The sequence below is a fragment of the Balaenoptera borealis genome, assembly GCF_965194805.1.
Source record: "Balaenoptera borealis genome assembly, chromosome: 14".
Lineage (NCBI taxonomy): Eukaryota > Metazoa > Chordata > Mammalia > Artiodactyla > Balaenopteridae > Balaenoptera > Balaenoptera borealis.
In genome coordinates this window covers 68,835,198-68,853,697 of record NC_138875.1, presented here as the reverse complement: position 1 = coordinate 68,853,697, position 18,500 = coordinate 68,835,198, and the positions used below count along the sequence as shown (strand labels likewise).

The 18,500-nt window shown below is 45.1% G+C and overlaps 1 protein-coding gene across 4 annotated transcripts in view; it reads left to right on the top strand.

Moving 5' to 3' along the window:
* The window catches only part of TTC28 (tetratricopeptide repeat domain 28), a 648,733-nt gene that overhangs the window by 597,157 nt on the left and 33,076 nt on the right, over window positions 1-18,500 (top strand). For all 4 annotated transcript variants that reach the window (XM_082355559.1, XM_082355558.1, XM_082355557.1 and 1 more), the window contains one exon: window positions 13,369-13,509. In XM_082355559.1, the coding sequence (XP_082211685.1) occupies window positions 13,369-13,509 (141 nt within the window). The remainder of the gene's footprint in view (window positions 1-13,368; window positions 13,510-18,500) is intronic.

Below are 18,500 nucleotides of genomic sequence, written 5' to 3'. Positions count from 1 at the left end.
AGGCAACGCAGAGTGAATTTGGAGCACAGAGGCAATAAATGGATAACTGGCACACGGTAAATTTTATTCTTCTGGTGTCAGTTCTATGCGTTTTAATACATGTATAGATTTGTGTGACCACTACCATGATCAGGATACAGAAAAGTTCCATAACCCAAATAACTCTGTCTTTTTATAGTCACATCCTATACCTCCCTCTACCCCTAACCCCTGGCGACCATTGTATGAAGGTACCACAGTTTGCTTATCCATTCACTTGCTGAAGAAACTTTGGGTTGGTTCTCGTTTGGGGTAGTTATGACTAGAACTGCTATAAATATTCATTGACAGGTTTTTATGTAACATAAGTTTCCATTTCTTTAGGGTAAATAGGGTAAATAAATTCATTTCTTCAGGAGTGGAATTGCTGGGTCATATGGTAAATATGTATTTCATTTTATAAGAAACTGAAAAGTATTTTTGAGAATGACTATACCATTCTGCATCCCCACCAGCAGTATATGAGGGTTCCAGTTGATCTGTCTCACCAGCACCTGATATTGTCAGCATTTTAAAATATGAGCCATTCAAATAGATGTGTAGTGACATCTTTTAATTTTCATTTCTCTAATGGCAAAATAATATTGAACATTTCTTCATGTGTTTATTTGCCATCCTTATATTTTCTTTGGCGAAGTGACTGTTCAAGTCTTTTGCCCATTTTTCAAATTGAGCTGTATGTTTTCTTGTTGAGTTTAAAAGTTCTTTATATATTCTAGATATTTTATATATTATAGATATAAGTCCTCTGACAGATATGTGGTTTACAAATATTTTCTCTCAGTCCATAGCTTGTCTTTTTCTTCTCTTAACAGTGTATTTCACAGAGCAAAAGTTCTTAATCTTTATGATATCAGTTTTATCAATATTTTCTTTCTGGATCATGCTTTTGGTGAAATGAATCTAAGAAATATGTCACTAACCCCAGGTCACAAAAATTTTCTCCTATATTTTCTTCTAAGAGTTTTATAGTTTTACATTGTTATATTTAGATCTGTGATTCATTTTGACTTAGTTTTTGTATAGTGTGTAAGATTTAGTCTGAGGTTCATTTTTAGAAGGTTCATTTTTTTGTATGTGGATGTCCAGTTGTTCCCAAACCATTTATTGAAAAGACTTCCTCTGCTAAGCTGTCTTTGCACCTTTGTCTAAAGTTAATTGTCCATATTCAGATGGGTCTATTTTTGGACGCTATTCTGTTTCATTGATCTATATTTCTATCCTTTTACCAATACCACACTATCTTTGTTACTGTAGCTTTATAACAAGTCTTAAAATCTGGCACTGTCATTCCTCCAACTTTATTCTACTTCTTTAAAATTGCTTTCCCTGCTCTAGTTCATTTGCCTTTTCATATAAATTTTAGAATCAGCTTCTCTACAGCAACATAAATGGCTTGATATTTTGACTGGAATTATGTTAAACTTATAGATCAATTTGGGAAAAACTGCTGTCATTATTATGTTGAGTCTTAAAATCCATGAACATGGTATGTCTTTTCATTTATTTAAATCTTTTTTTGATTTCTTTCATCACATTTTGTAGTTTTCAGCATACATACCATATACATGTTTTGTTAGATTTACACCTAAGTATTTTATTTTTGGAGCTATTATAAATGGAACCATTTAAAAATTTCATTTTGTAATTGTTTGTTGCTAGTATATAGAAATGCTGAGTTTTTTGTGTTGATATTGTATCCCACAACCTTGTGAAACTCAGTGGTTTTAGGAGTCTTTTTGTATAGAGTCTTTTCTACATAGACAGTAATGTCTTCTGTAAGTAGATTCTTTTCTTCCTTTCCAATCTGTTTGCTCTTTTATTTCCTTCTGTTGCCTTTTTGCACTGGCTAAGACTGCCAGGACTGTGTTGAATATGAATGGTGTGAGCTGACATCCTTACCTTGTTCCCAAGGTGAGCATTCAGTCTTTCATCATAAAGGATGGTATCAGCCGTAGGCTTGTTGTAGCTGCTCTGTATCAGGTTGATGAAGTTCTCTTTTATTCTTAGTTTGTAAGTTTTCATTATGAATTGGTGTTAGATTTTGTCAAATGCTTTTCTGCATCAAATGATTTAAACATGTATTTTTTTTCTTTAGTCTGTTAATATGGTGGATTATATTGATTGATTTTTCAAATATTGAACAAACTTTACATTCCTGGAATAACCATACTCCCCTTTGACTGTGGTGTATAATACTTTTTGTTTGTTATGTCTGTTTGCATTTGATCTGTGGAATATTGGTCTGCAGGGGTTTTTTCCCCATATTATCTTTGTCTGCTTTTGGTATCAGGGTAATATAAGCCTCATAAAATGAGTTGGGAAGTGTTCTTTCTTCAGGTTCCTGGAAGAGATTGTGTAGAATTGGTATTATTTCTTCTTTAAATGTTTAGTAGAATTTGCCATTGAAACCATCTGGACCTGGAGATTCCTAGTTTGGATGGTTTTCAACTATGAATATAATTCTTTAGTAGTTATAGGGCTATTCAGGTTATCTATTTCATTTTGGATGAGTTTTAGTAGTTTGTGGTTTGTGAGTAATTGATCCATTTTATCTAAGTTGTTGAATCCATATGTGTAGAGTTGTTTGTAGTATTCCTTTTTTATCCCTTTAATTTCTGTGGGGTCAATAGTTACATTTCCTCTTTCATTCCCAATATTGATAAATTTTGCCTTTTCTCCTCTTGGTCTGCCTGGATAGAGATTTTATTGATTTTTAAAATTTTTTTCACAGAACCAACTTTTTGCTTTATCATTTTTTAAAAAAGATATTGTTTTACTCTTTTCAATTTCATTGATCCCTGCTCTATTATTTTACTGCCTCTGTTTGTTTTGGTTTATTTTACTCTATTTTTTTCTAGTTTATTAAAGTGGAAGCTTAGTTATTAATATCAGCCCTTTTTTTCTTTTTTTTAAATTGAAGTATTGTTGATTTACAATGTTGTGTTAGTTTCAAGTGTATAGCAAAGTGGTTCAGTTATATGCAGTTATATGTATATCCTTTTGCATATTCTTTTCCATTATAGTTGTTACAAGATATTGAATATAGTTTCCTGTGCCATACAGTAGGGCCTCACTGTTCATTTTATATACAGTAGTGTGTATCTTTTAATCCCACCTCCTAATTTATCCCTCCCCCCTTTCCCCTTTGGTAACCATAAGTTTGTTTTCTATGTCTGTGAGACTGTTTCTGTTTTGTAAATAAGTCCATTTATATCATTTTTTTAGATGCCACATACAAGTGATATCATATGATATTTGTCTTTCTCTGTCTGACTTACTTCACTTAGTATGATAATGTCTAGGTCCATCCATGTTGCTGCAAATGGCATTATTTCATTCTTATTTATGGCTGAGTAATATTCCATTGTGTGTGTGTATATATGTGTATGTATGTATATATATACACATATATACACATATGTATATACATACACACACACACACACACACACACACACACACACACACACACACACCCCACATCTTCTTTATCCATCCCTCTGTCAATGGATATTTAGGTACTTCCATGTCTTGGCTATTGTAAATAGTGCTGCTATGAACATTGAGATGCATGTTTCTTTTTGAATTAGAGTTTTCGTCTTTTCTGGATATATGCCCAGGAGTGGGATTGTTGGATCATATGGTAACTCTATTTTTAGTTTTTTAAGGAACTTCCATACTGTTCTCCATAGTGGCTGCACCAATTTACATTCCCACCAACAGTGTAGGAGTGTTCCCTTTTCTCCAAATCCTTTCCAGGATTTATTCTTTGTAGACTTTTTGATGAAGGTTGTTGCTGACCAGTGTAAGGTGATTCCTCATTGTAGTTGTGGTTTGCATTTCTCTAATAATTAGTGATGTTGAGTGTCTTTTCTTGTGCCTCTTGGCCATCTGTGTGTCTTCTTTGGAGAAATGTCTATTTAGGTCTTCTGCTCATTTTTTGATTGGGTTGTTTTTTTGTTTTGATATTGAGCTGTATGAGCTGTTTGTATATTTTGGAAATTAAGCCCTTGTTGGTCGCATCATTTGCAAATATTTTCTCCCAGTTCGTAGGTTGTCTTTTCCTTTTGTTTGTGGTTTCCTTTTCTGTGCAAAAGCTTATAAGTTTTATTGGGTCTCATTTGTTTATTTTTGTTTTTATTTCTTTTGCCTTGGGAGACTGACCTAAGAAAACATTACTACAATTTATGTCAGAGAAGGTTTTGCTTATGTTCTCTTCTAGGAGTTTTATGATGTCATGTCTTTAAGTCTTTAAGCCATTTTGAGTTTATTTTTGTGTATGGTGTGAGGGAGAGTTCTAACTTCATTGATTTACATGCAGCTGTCCAGCTTTCCCAACACCACTTGCTAAAGAAACTATCTTTTCTCCATTGTATATGTTTACCTCCTTTGTTAAAGATTAACTGACCATGTGTGGTCTATTCTGTTCCATTGATCTATATGTCTGTTTTTGTGCCAATACCACGCTGTTTTGATTACTGTAGCTTTGTAGTATTGTCTGAAGTCTGGGAGGGTTATGCCTCCAGCTTTGTTCTTTTTCCTCAGAATTGCTTTGGCAATTCTGGGTCTTTAGTTGTTCCATATAAATTTTAGGATTGTTTGTTCTAGTTCTGTGAAAAATTCCATGGGATAATTTGATAGGGATCACATTAAATCTTAAATTGCTTTGGGTAGTATGGCCATTTTAACAATATTAATTCTTCCACTCCAAGATCGTGGGATGTCTTTCCATTTCTTTGAATCATCTTCAATTTCCTTTATCAATGTTTTATAGTTCTCATCATATAAATCTTTTACCTCCTTGGTCAGGTTTATTCCAGGTATTTTTTTAATGGGATTTTAAAAGGGATTTTTTTTTAACTTTCTCTTTCTGATATTTCATTGTTAGTGTAGAGAAATGCAGTAGATTTCTGTATGTTAATATCGTATCCTTCTACCTTGCTGAATTCATTTATCAGTTTTAATAGTTTTTGTGTGGAGTCTTTAGGGTTTTCTATCTAGAGTATCATGTCATCTGCATATAATGACAATTTTACCTCTTCCCTTCCAATTTGGATGCCTTTTATTTCTTTTTCTTGTCTGATTGCTGTAGCTGGGACTTCCAGAATACTGTGTTGAATAGAAGTGGTGATAGTGGGCATCCTTGTCTTGTTCCCGATTTTAGTGGGAAGGCTTTCAGCTTTTCACCATTGAGTGTTATGTTGGCTCTGGGTTTGTCATAAATAGCTTTTATTATGTTGAGATAAGCTCCCTCTATACCCACTTTGGTGAGAGTTTTTATCATGAATGGATGAAGCATTTTATCAAATGCTTTTTCTGCATCTATTGAGATAATCATGTGGTTGTTGTCTTTTGTTATTGTGGTGTATCACATTCATTTGCATATGTTGAACCTTCCTTGTGACCTTGGAATGAATCCAACTTGATCATGGTTATGATCCATTTTGTGTGTTGTTGGATTTGTTTTGCTAATATTTTGTTGTGGATTTTTGCATCTATACAAAGATATTGGCCTATAACTTTCTTTTTTGGTAGTGTCTTTGTCTGGTTTTGGTATCAGGGTGATTGTTGGCTTCATAGAATGACTTTGGGAATGTTCCCTCCTCTTCAGTCTTTTGGAAGAGTTTGAGAAGGATTGGTATAAGTTCTTTGTATGTTTGGCAGAATTCCCCAGTGAAGCCATCTGGTCCTGAACTTTTGTTTGCAGGGAGGTTTTTTTTTTTTTTTTTTTTATTACAGATTCTATTTCACTTCTAGTGATTGGTCAGTTCAAATTATCTATTTCTTCTTGATTCACTTTTGGTGGGCTGTATGTTTCTAGAAACTTGTCCATTTCTTTTAGATTGTCCAAATTGTTGGCATATAATTGTTCATATAATTGTTTTTATGCTTCTTTGTATTTCTGTGGTATTGGTTATTTATCCTTTTTCATTTCTTATTTTGTTTATTTGGGTCCTCTCTCTTTTCTTCTTGGTGAGCCTGGCCAGAGGTTTGTCAATTTTGTCTGTCCTTTCAAAAAACCAGATCTTGGTTTTATTGATTTTTCTATTGTTATTTTTATCTCTATTTTATTTATTTCCTCTCTTTATTATTTCTTTTCTTCTGCTGACGTTAGGTTTTGTTTCTTCTTTTTCTAATTCTTTTAGGTGGTAGGTTAGGTTATTTGAGATTTTTCTGTTTTTTTGAGGAAGGCCTGTATCACTATGGACTTCCCTCTTACGATGTTTTTGCTGCATCCCATAGATTTTGTATGGTTGTGTGTTTATTGTCTTGAGGTATTTTTTAATTTCCTCTTTGATTTCATCCTTCACCCACTGGTTTTTTAGTAGCATGTTTTTTAGTCTCCATGTAATCATTTTTTTCTTGTTTTTCTCTCTGTGGTTGATCTCTAGTTTCATGCCGTTGTGATCACAAAAGATGCTTGAAATAATTTCTATCCTCTTAAATTTGTTGAGGCTTGTTTTGTGTTCTAGTATGTGGTATACCCTAGAGAATGTTCCATGTACGCTTGAAAAGAATGTATATTCTGTGCCTTTGGATGTAATGTCCTGAAAATATCAATTAAGTCTAACTGTTCTATTGTGTCATTTAGGATCTCTGTTGCCTTATTGATTTTCTGTCTGAAAGGTCTGTCCATTGATGTCAGTGGGGTGTTGAAGTCTCCTACTGTTATTGTATTCCCATCAGTTTCTCCCTTTATGTCTGTTAGTATTCATTTTATGTATTTAGGTGCTCCTATATTGGGTGCCTTTATGTTAATGAGTGTAATGTCACCTTCTTGTATTGATCCTTTTGTCATTATATAGTGTCTTTCTTTATCTTTCTTTATGGCCTTTGTTTTAAAGTCTGTTTTGTCTGATATGAGTATTGCTACCCCCACCTTCTTGTTATTGCAGCCCTTTCTTTTTTAATATAAGCATTTAATGCTATTTACTTATCTCTAAGGCTTTATCTATGTCCCACAAATTTATGTTGTATTTTCAGTTTTGTTCAGTTCAAAATATTTTCCTAGTTTCTCTTAAGGCTTCTTCTTTGACAGTAATTTAGAAGTGTGTTGTTTAGTTTCCAAGCGTTTGGAGATTTTCCTGTTAACTTTCTTTTTTTTGCTTTCAAATCTAATTCCATGGTGGGCAGAGGGCATATTTTGCATTATTTAAAATTTGTTAAGGTTGTTTTATGACCCAAGGTATGGTCTATTCTAAGGAATATTCTCCATGCATTTGACAAGAATATGTGTTGTACTTTTGTTGGGTGGAGTTTTCTCTAAATTTCAATTATATTCAGTTGGTTGATGGTATTGTTCAGTTCTTCCGTATCTTGTTGATTTTCTGTCTACCAGTTCTGTCAACTACTAAGAAAGGAGTATTAAAATCTCTGTCAATTTATCCACCTCTCTTTTCAGTTCTGTCAGTTTTTACATCATGTATTTTGAAGCTCTGCTGATAGGTGAATACACATTGAGAACCATTTTATGTTCCTGGTGAATTGGCCCTCTTATCATTGTGTAATGTCCCTCTTTATCCCTGGTAATTTTCTTTGCTTTGACATCTACTTTGATATTAACGTAACCACTCCAGCTTTGTTTTGAATACTATTTGCATGATATATCTTTTTGTATCCTTTTACTTTAAACCTTCCTGTATCATATTTGAAGAGAATTTCTTGTAAAAGCATTTAATTAGATTGTGTTTTTAAATTCCATTCTGTCAGTCTCTGTATTTAGACCATTTACTTTTAATGTAATTATTGATATGTGTGGATTTATGTATGTCATAGTAATATTTGTTTTTCATTTGAGTCTCTGTTTTTCATTCCTCTGTTTCCCCTTTCCTGCCTTATTTTGGGTTATTTGAACTTTTTTTTTGAAGTCCCTTAATTTATCTCTTGTGTCTTTGACTATGTTTCTTTTTATAGCTTTTTAAATAGTTGTTCTAGAGATTATAATATATATATACTTTTTATAGTCTGCAGTTTACTTACTATTGATACTTTATTAATTCAAGAGAAATATAAAAGTCTTATCACCATATGGGAATCTTTACCAGCACCCCGCCCCATCTTGTATTTGTCTTACATACTACATCTACCTACATTAAGACTCCAGGGACTTCCCTGGTGGCGCAGTGGTTAAGAATCTGCCTGCCAATGCGGGGGACATGGGTTTGATCCCTGGTCTGGGAAGACCCCACATGCCGCGGAGCAGCTAAGCCCGTGCACCACAACTACTGAGCCTGCACTCTAGAGCCCGCAAGCCACAACTGCTGAAGCCCGCGTACCACAACTACTGAAGCCCATGCGCCTAGAGCCCATGCTCCGCAACAAGAGAAAACACCGCAGTGAAAAGCCCATGCACCGCAATGAAGAGCAGTCCCTGCTCACCACAACTAGAGAAAGCCTGCGCACAGCAACGAAGACCCAACACAGCCAAAAATAAATAAATAAAAAATAAAACTAAATTTATTAAAAAATATATAAATAAAAATAAATAAATAAAACTCCAGCAGACAGTGTTAGGAGAAGAATAGTCTATTATATCTACTCAGACATTTGATATTTCTATTACTCTCCCTTCTTTGCTGATGTTCCTAGTTCTTTCTGGTGTCATTTCCCTTCTATCTGAATGACTTCCATTAGCAATTATTTTAGAGTAGGTCAACTGACAGTATTTGTCTGTGGCCTGGAACATGAGAACAGAAATGAAAGAATAAGAAAAATGGGAGATTTTCTGTAGTGTCTCTGAGCCAGAAACAGAGGGCTTCTCCTGGAGGTCTCTGTTCACACTGATTCCTGCTTCTACATCTGGGGGTTTCAGAGAGATCTGTCTGATGGATTTCACAGGGACAAAGAATGTGAATCTTAGTACTGATTTGGTGGCACTTTGAATTCTGGTCTTCTTCACTCATTTGCCTGATATTGTTTACTTTTCACATTCCTCAGATATCCTGTTCTGTGCAGCCCATCAAGAATTTATAGTTGTATTCAGTTGGAAAGGTGGGGTGGAATGTGTTTTTACTCCATTTTACCTAGAACCAGAACGTGGTATAGCAGGATATTTATAACAAATTCTTAATAACATTTATTAAGTGAATAAATGAATGAGATATCAAACAGTTGGTCCCAACCTCTCTCCTCAGCACCAGACTTGGATTTCTAATAGTCTCCAGCCCTTCTGGAAGGAAGACCATCTAAATAATTGGATCAGTATCTGCATACTTGGCATCACCAACTCAGTGTCCTGTCTGCACTTTTAGCATGTCCAAACTGAACCCCTTCCTCTTCCACTGAAGACTAGCTTCTACTTTCAGTTTCTCTATCTGCCATAAATTAACTGCTAGTTGTCTTTTACCCTTTCCCTTCAATGAGTTTCAGGAAGATAAGTTCTCTGTTTGGCAATGTTTCTCCTGTTAGTTCTCACTTTCTCACTCTCAGCCTTGCCACCCTAGTTCACAGGTCTAGACTAATGAGATAGCTAGCCCAACCACAGGACAAGCAGAACCATTGTTTGTGACAATAGAGAGCAAAGAATGAGGAGGAACCAGGAAGGTGGGTTTACAGCCAGCCTTGTCCATTTGTGTAGGGAGACAGGGGATGGGAGCTCGAGGCAGAGGAGGGAGCCGCTTCCCAGACCTCAGAGCCCGAGGGCTTGTGGAAAGCTTGCCTCACCTGGCGTGTTGAGACCCAGGGCACATTAATGTATTAACACAATAGTAACTCCTGAGAATGGGGTTTCTAGTAGGTGTGAGGGACCAACAGTCCCCACTGGGCTCGACCCCGGGCCTTCAGGGCTGCTTCTGAGTAGGTGCTGGTAATAGCCACCTGACTTTCTCCTTCCCGTGTAATCGGCATTCTCCAGTCTGGGCCAGTTGACTGTCTCTCAGACAGCAGCCCTGAGCCCACTACCCCCTGCTTAGAGGCCTGGACTGACAGCTCTCTACTGCCTTCCAAGTTCAAGGCCTTCCGCCACTCTCTCCTTCCTCTCTGCCACTCTTTCCCTCTGCTCCAGCTCACCTGGGTTATTCCCTGGGCCCCAGAGAGTCCCCACACTGTCTTATCTCCACACCTCCTCATACTGTTCCATCCCCCCACTCCCAGCCACCACCCCAGCCTCTACCTGTCATAGTTGTATCCTTCAGATGCCGCTCAGATGCAGCTAATTCCAGGAAAGCTCTTATGCCCTCCCTCTCTTTGCTATAGGCTGATACCCTCCTGCCTCCTTCTTAACCCACCTTAGCCAGTAGTCACTAGTCATACAGGATGGTATGTGCCTTGAAGGCAGGCGTAGTGAGACTCTCTTCTGTTTGGCCTTTGTGGTTCTTGCACGTAGGTCCTGCTCAGTAATCCTTGCTGGATCAAAGTGAATGGCATCAGACTAACTGATATGCCATCTCTAGAAAGTCTCTCAGAGAAATGAGGGGGCTGTGATTGTGATATGGCGACCGTTGATGGCAAGACACTCGGTATCCCTGCTGTATAGATGAGGCTTGTTTTGTAAATGGGAGATTCCCTTATCTGTGACATCGCCTGTTTGTTTTTCCCTTCAGTGTTAATACTTTGAAGGGTCAGGAAATAGGAAACAACCCCATTAAGTATGAGATCCTGAGGGCTGACAACACGGGCGAGCGGAGCTGCAAGATAATGGAGGCCGATACCGGTTCCAGCCAATTCTTCTCGCCTTTGCAAAGCACCGAATGACAGGCAGATTTCTCAGCTCCAAGCAGGCCGTCGCGTTCAGATGATAAATGTGTCCCTGGACAGAAGAGCTTGTTGAGTGATATTTACCAGGGTCTCTGTGAAGGGCTCTCAGCTCCCAAGGGAGCATTTTAAGCCTTCAGCTGCTCACCCTGTCGACTGACGCCCGTGGGGTGGCGAGAGGAATAAAACCTCGCTCCTGCTCTCCAACAGGATGGAAGCCATGGTGATTTGTTTAGGTGCTCGGAAGTTTCCTGGTTCCTGTTTCCTGTATTCATCCCCTCCCTCCCCTAGTCAAACCCCAGCAGAAAGAGACTTGGAATGTGTGAGACACTTAGAGCCTTAGAGGGGGAGGGGCGGGGAGGTCAGGTCTGGCTCTACCACTTAGTGCTCCTTGGCCAAGTTCCTCAGCTTCTCCAGACCTCAGTCTCCTCAGAAATAAAGTGGAGATGACGAGAACTGCCTCACAGGCTTGTTGGACAGATAGGATTAAATCTGTGTAAAAATACTTTGCATGTTGTAAAATGCTCTCCAGTATAGGCATTCGTTCAGCAGTTCCTCTTTGCGTACCTGCTGTATGCTGGGCACTGTGCTGGGTTTGAAGGGTCATGTCCAGATTGTGTGGCTGGGAAGAAAGGCAGGCTAATGCCTTTACCAGCCATTGGTGTGGTTCTGGGATGAAGGAGAGCAGCTGGCTCAGAAATCGTACCTCTCTGCCGTCCTTGAAGACCGCCCCAGTCCTGACACTTCTCTGGGGCTCCGGCCCCTGGGGTCCTCTCCCAGTGATGGGACGTTTGCGTGACCTTCTGCAAGGAGCACTGCTGAGTCGGAATCTGGTGCCTGATGCCAGGTTCTCCAGAGGAACAGATAGGGCACGTGCGCGCACACACACACAGACACATGCATGGAAGTTTATTGTGAGGAATTGGCTCACACCGTAATGAAGGCTGAGAAGTCCCAGATCTGTCATTGGCGAGCTGGACACGCAGGAGAGCCGGTGATGTAAGTTCCAATCTGTCCACATCTGAAGGGGGAGGAGACCCGTGTCCCAGCTCAAAGGCAGGTAGGCAGGCAGGGAGTGCTCTCTTACTCCCCCTTTTTGTTCTATTCAGGCCCTCAGTGGATTGACTGGGGCCCACCCACATGGGGAGAGCAGTTTGCTTTCCTCAGTCTACAGGTTCCAATGTTAATCTCTCAGAAACGCCCTCATAGCCACACCTAGGATAACGTTTCACCAAATGTCTGGGCCCCCCTGGGCCCAGTCAAGTTGACACATAAAATGGACATCTCACCAGGGCTGACGTTCACTTAGAGCCTTCAGGTTTACTAAGCAGCTTCACACACTGCGTCTCATTTGGCTCTGTGACGAACCAGTGAGGGGGTCATTCCCCTTCTCTGTCCTGTAATTCTGATGCCACGGGCTCACCAGCCTAGCCATTTGAAGCAGGCCATGCTCACCTTAAACCCAAATCTCAACGCGCCGAGCCTTTTCCCTCTGGGCAGCAGGAAGTCTGTTCCTTTCCAGATCCCACTTCTCCAGCATGTGAGTGGCTTACATGCCTGGTCTGTGAGTCTGTCCTCTGCCTCCAGTGCCCTGGCGCTCTCCACTCTTCCCCTCTGCTCCTTAGGCAGCAGGAGGCTTTAATCAAAGTTGCCATGTGGGTTGGGTGTCATCTGTGGGCCAGACATCACTCAGCATTTCCCCAAAGTCTGGATGTAATCAGGATGCTGAAGGAAGACGGGGCTCCACATAGAGGTCTGCCCTCGCTGAGCCTCAGCCTCGGTGGACTTGGACCCGGTGAGGACCGGGGGAGGCCAGCGCCCCCTCGGACACCTTCGTGACCATGTCATCACGTCTGTCTTGGCCTCACAGGGCCATAGGACACAGCTTTTACATTTAATATGCCCTTGGTTATTTTAATCATACTGATGAATCAGGGCACTCCTGGGTACTTCTATTTATTTAAAATCCATTGTGAGATGTTCTTTTACAGTCTGTCACAGAGGAAATATGAATTTATTAATTCAAAAATTATAACACCCTCATGCTGAGCTTGGAAATGGGCTCCAGTCAGCAACGTTTCTCAAGCCTACATTTCAAAGTCCCCCTCTGCCTGGCATTGCAACCACTCGTGTGCATGTTTGTCTCCTCGTCTGGAAAAATGCCTTTGGGGGCTGCGTGTGCCCCCACCTGGCATGGTGCCTGGCACAGGTAGGTGCTTAATTACTGGTTCTGGGCTGGAATGGACTGGGGCTCCTGCCACACAGCACACTCACCCAAGCTCTGCGCTGGCGGAGCAGCCGGCTGGCAGTCAGGACACAGCAAATGGTGCCATTCGTTCAGCAAATGGTGGTTGAGCACCCGGTCTGTGTCGGGCACACACTGGATGCAGGGAGTGCAGCCTGGGTGCCGGCCCAGCCCTTTCCTGCAGCGGGTTCACAGGGGACGCAGCCAGCGGAGTGCGACACGAGCGGGCAGGGTGCAGGCTGCGGGGAGCAGGAGGGGGACGCGGGACGTGGGGAGCAGGAGGAGACTCAGGAGGTGCCGCGCTGGGCCGTGCTGGGTGCTGGACTGACGGGGCCTCGGAGCAGGCTTGCAGCAGCGCTCAGCGCCCTTTCTCTGCCGTTTCCCCACAGGGCCTGTGCCAGCAGTGAGACAGAGAGTGAAGCCGGAGACATCATGGACCAGCAGTTTGAGGAGATGAACAACAGGCTCAACTCGGTCACCGACCCCACTGGCTTTCTTCGGATGGTTCGCCGCAACAACCTCTTTAACAGGTATGTGTGGTCCTGCCTCCTGGGCTGGTGCCAGGCAGGGCGCCCGGCAGCGTGGATAGCGTGCTTTCGGGGGATGCTCCTTCTGGCTGCTTGGGCTTCTGGCTGGGATGTGAGTCTGCAGGAGCGAGCGTGGTACTCCCGGGCCCCCGCTCCCCGGGGCCTGGGCGTCACAGCAGCCCCTCCGGGTGAGGGGGAGGAAGCGGTAGCAGGCTTGATGTGACAGTCCGCCTTGGCTGGGACGGGAGGCCCAGGGGACGGTCGGCCGCTTCTTCCCGTGACCTTGGAGCTGATTTCCCAGACACCAGGCAGAAGCCACACAGAGTGACTTCACATACTTCTTCGCCAGCTTTTGCCAGTAACTCACGGCCAGGCCCCTGTGTTGACCTTCCTGGCCTGAGACTGAGGGAGGCCCGAAAGAGTGGATGCCAGCATTGCTGGAGGGAGAGCCCGTCCAGACCCAGGCCCCATCTCCCCGTTACTTGACCAGATAGACCTCAGCGGCGTCGAGATGGGTCAGGGTTGAAATTGCCAACCAGCACACCCCTGCACCTTTTCACCGGGGGTGACAGCCGAGCTGCGTCCAAATAAACAGGGGCAGGCAGTTGGGGTTGAGGGGCACCTGTCCCGCTGTCATTTGGTTGCCTGGCAACAACCTGGGAGTCACATTTGGAGAGAACTTTCCAGAAGGACATCCCAGACTCTCTGAGGTCCCTGCCTTTGAAGGGCAGCAGGTTGAGCCAGGCACACAGGAGGGAGTGACTGTGCTCTGGGTGGAGGCAGCCTCTGCCGGGCTGCCCTGTGTGGGGGGCATTGTGTGCCCCGTCTGCTCCTACTCCAGGCCCTGGTTTCCTCTCATTATTGTGCTGTCACGGTGACAAACGTGTGTTTACTTTCCCAGGGGCGAGCCGAGTGGGACGGGAGCCAGGAGCTGGGGCTGTAGGAAGTGGCAACTTGGCTGAAAGGACGCCAGGACCTCAGTCTGGTTCACCCCCAGCTTCCTCTTCAGCCCTGCCCCCTTTGCAGGTGTCCCTCATGGCTTTAATTTTGTGGAGGGACAGGGCCAGGCGCGAGGAGGCGGGTCGGGCCCGGCTCCGCCCTCTGCTGCTGCTTCTCGGCCTCTGAGGCAGGTGATTCTCGACTCTGCCTGGTGCTGTGATCCATGGTTGTGAACTAGGGCGCGAAGAGCTTGGGGCTCAGGTCTGGCCTTGCCGCGTGGCCAGCTGTGGGACCCTAGGCAGGCGACTTCACCACTGTCAGCCTGTTTCCTCGTTGCTGAAGTGGGAACAAGCTTCCTACTTTTCAGGGTTCCCTTAACATGAGAATTGAGGAGCTAATGTATGAGCAACACATGACAGGCTTCCTAATGCACGTGTACTCGTGGTGACTTTCTACTGTTTTAGGTGTGAAGGACAGTGCTAAACTTGGATTCTTATGATAATGTGGGCGGACAAACTTTCGAAGGGGTGAAATTTGTATGTACCTGTGGAACAGGTGTTCACCACCTTGGGTTGCAGCCTCACCCGCCCTTTTTCTTCCTGTCCCACCTCATGTCCTTTGCTCGCAAGAGAGAGAGAGCCAGCGGCAGGCCGTCAGGCATCCATGGCCAGCCTGATCACAGGCATGCCTGTGGCCAGGAGCCCCTCCTCCAGGGCCTCCGGTGCTAAGGCAAGAAAGGGGTCAAACCAGATGTACCTGGGATCCTAGCTTATCACCCCTGGATGGTAGGTGGTGTGAATTTTGGATCATGGAGTTGCTTGCTTTGGGAAAATGTTTGTTGTCTTTCTGAGCAGCTCTGAGGTAGGTCCAGTGAGCACAGTACCATGGATTAGTTCATTGGTTCGTTTAAACAATGCGGTCTGTGCCCAGGGCCAGGCTGAGGACTGGGCCAGCCCTGAGGCTGGGAGGGGGCAGCAAGGCCTGCAGCACGGGAGCCTGGGGCTCGCTGCCTGGCTACTCTGTGCCCAGCTCCCTCATCAGGGCCTGACCTGCTCGAAGCCTCAGGCCTGCCCTCAGGAAAACAAAGGGTTAGAAGTGGTCTCTGCACACCCTTCCAATCCTGACCTTCTAGAGACTTCTGAGGGCAGATCGGATGAGGGGAAACAGGCTGCATTCTTTCAGCTTCAGTGCAGGGAGCCAAAGGCCTAAGACAGTTGCCATGCTGTGTGCTCTCTGCTGTTTCCCGACAAGCCCAGGAAGAGGGGTCTGTCTCTGGCCTCCATCCTTCCAAGTGACCCACAGAGGCCAAGGTATCCTTGTCGGTTAAGATGGTGTGGGCCCTTGCAAACTTCCAGCCTATCCTCGAGTCTCGCAGCTGAGGGGCACGCACGGGCTGGGAGGGTGGAGACCTGCCCCCACAGCAGGTGCAAAGCTGGGTTTCAGGTCCCACCTCCCAGCTGCCCTGCCGGCCTGTGTGCTGCCCTGCCCTGCGTGGGGTCCCAGGCAGGCCTTTCTTGCTGCCCCTTCGTGACCAGGAGGTGGGCTGGTTTGTCACTGGCTGGGACGGCAGAGCGCTTGTCCCTGGAGCCCACAGAGGTGAAGTGGAAGCAGCCGTGTGTGTAGCAGCACCAGCTCCCCTCTGCAGGGCCCTCCAGCCCCGTGATTCATGGGCTGCTTGGCTCTTTTGTTCCAGGCAGTTTGCTGGACTGGTTTGGCAATGAGGCTGCTGCAGCAGAGGCAAGTCAAGTGAGACTTGGCCTTAGAATTCTCTCTCTCCCCCTCTTTCTCTCTCTCTCTCTCTCCCCACTGCACAGCTAGCTTGGTCTTTGTTCTTGAGGTCTCCACAACCACTATTTTTCTTCTTGCCTGTGCACTTTGGCAGAAAACACAGTTGCATGTCGAGCCCAGGGCAGGCACTGCTAGTGAGGAAATGAGCAGTCTTCTCTCGTTTAGCACCTGACCCTGGGGGCCCCCACTGGGCAAAGCAGCAGCCCCCAGAGAGGGCTCTACCCCTCATCCTGCAGAAGGCTTGGGAAGTTATGCTGAGGGCTGGAAGGCCAGTACGTGTATATGGGTGTGTGTGTGTGTGTATGTGTGTCTGAACCTAGGGGCAGTCAGCAGATCGCATTTGCTGCAGAAAAGAGGAAGAGGAACAGGACAGGCTTTCAGCTGCACCCGGATTCTGGGTCCTAGGGCTGTGCCTTGGCATTGCAGGTGCGCCCAGCCAGAATCCATTAGGACCGGAATCCCAGAGAAATGTTCTGACTTCTGTTGCCACCACTGGCGCAACATGCGTGCTAGGTCTTTACTTTTTCACTTTATGGCAGTATGTGTGATATGGTGCAGAAAGGGGCTTTCCTGTTGCCCAGACATCAGTGGCTAGAGCCAAAGCAGAGGGCAACGAAGTGTCAGGGCTCCCCATTCTAGAGAGGGGGCCAGAGCCCTCCCTCAGCTTTGCAGCCTCCAGCTAGCACCCCGGCCACACACACCCCCAAAAGAAGACCGGGTGGGCGGATCGGCAAGTGAGCCTCCTTGGCCTGGTCGGGGTCCTCCAAGAGAGTCAGTGACCAAGACTGGGGGTCCTGCAGGAAGAGAAGGAGGCACCACCATCCTGTGGGACCAGCCTCCCGTGACTGGGCAGGAGAGAAGAGACCAAAGAGAGGGGCCGCCCTGGTGTGGTCTGGGTGCCCACGCCTAGTGTGGCACAGAGGCGTGCCTTCCCAATGGGCGGGTCACATGGGCTCAGCGACAGAGCTAGCATTAGGATCTGTGTCTGGCCATCTCCCAAGACAGTGCTCTAGCTCCCAGATCCCCACCCATCTAATGCTCCTGCCAGATGATCACTCAGCCTTTGCTTGAACTCCTCCAGTGAGAGGGAGCTCACCACCTCCTGAGGCGGTGCATTCTGTCTTTGGACAGCACTGACTAATACAGCTCTGGGGTTCTTTATAAATGAGTGAGTGAGACTTCACAGGTTTGTGGGGGGGGACAGGCTTGGACCCACAAATCACCCATGGGTGCAAGGCCCTTTGGAAAGGGGGTTTCTGTGTTAGCATCAGCTGGGCAGGCCACCACACACAGGGTCCTCTTCTCTCCATCCCTGAACACATAATAAGCCCGTCCCCCCATGACTGCCCAGCTTGGGCCCTGAATGGGGTCAGCAGGCAAAGCCTGTGCAAGGCTGGCCTGGGCATCAGGTTTTTCCAAGGCGACCATCCCCAGGCTTGGCCATGGAGCCTCATGCACATTGCAGCAAAGAGCAGAGTGGGCAGCGGCTGTGGTTTCTGCAGGAGGGCAGTCCCAGGCCCCTTGGTGGTACGTGTGTCACAGCCCTTGACCACCATTCCCAGGAGAGCCCAAGAGCAAGAGAAGAGAAGCCTCGTGCAGCCCAGATTCATCCCTGGGCTTGAGAGGAGTTGGCGTCGCTGGAAGAGCAGGGGTCTCTGCCTGAGCCCACCTCCCGAGGAGGGACCAGACCAGTGAGCCAGGTGCTTGGTGATTAGGTAGGTGAGCAGGCAGAAAGCACCGACAGCTTATTGAATAAGTACTTAAAATGCAGCACTTGACAGCCTTCATCTCCCCGAGGAGACAGCCCTTCACGTGAGGATGTTCATGGCGGAGAGTCACTGAATGCTATCAGAGTCCTTTTTTTTTAATTGAATTGAGGCATCTCTGGCTGCTTGAATATAATGGATTTGCCAATTTATCTTTCCACTGGTACCTTAAAACCCAGGTACTTGTTCAAATCTCAGGCCAGCCAGCCCCTGTTCCCTCAGAAGATGCACTTCAGAGCCCCGGAGGGGATTTTGGAGCATCCAGGTCAGGGCTGGGGGTGGGGAGGAGGGAACCCAAGTGGTTTCACAGGCAGCAGGTGCCCATGGAACAGGAGCTCGGCTCTGTCTGCCAGGGCCGCTCCCAGCTCCTCGGCTGTGAGGCAGGAAGCCCCCCTGAGAAAGGTGGGGGGCTCTGGAGGAGTGGAGGCAGGACCCCCCCAGGCCCAGGACCCTGCTGCTGTGAGCACAGACAGGAAGCCTCCTGAACTGGCCACTGGAAAG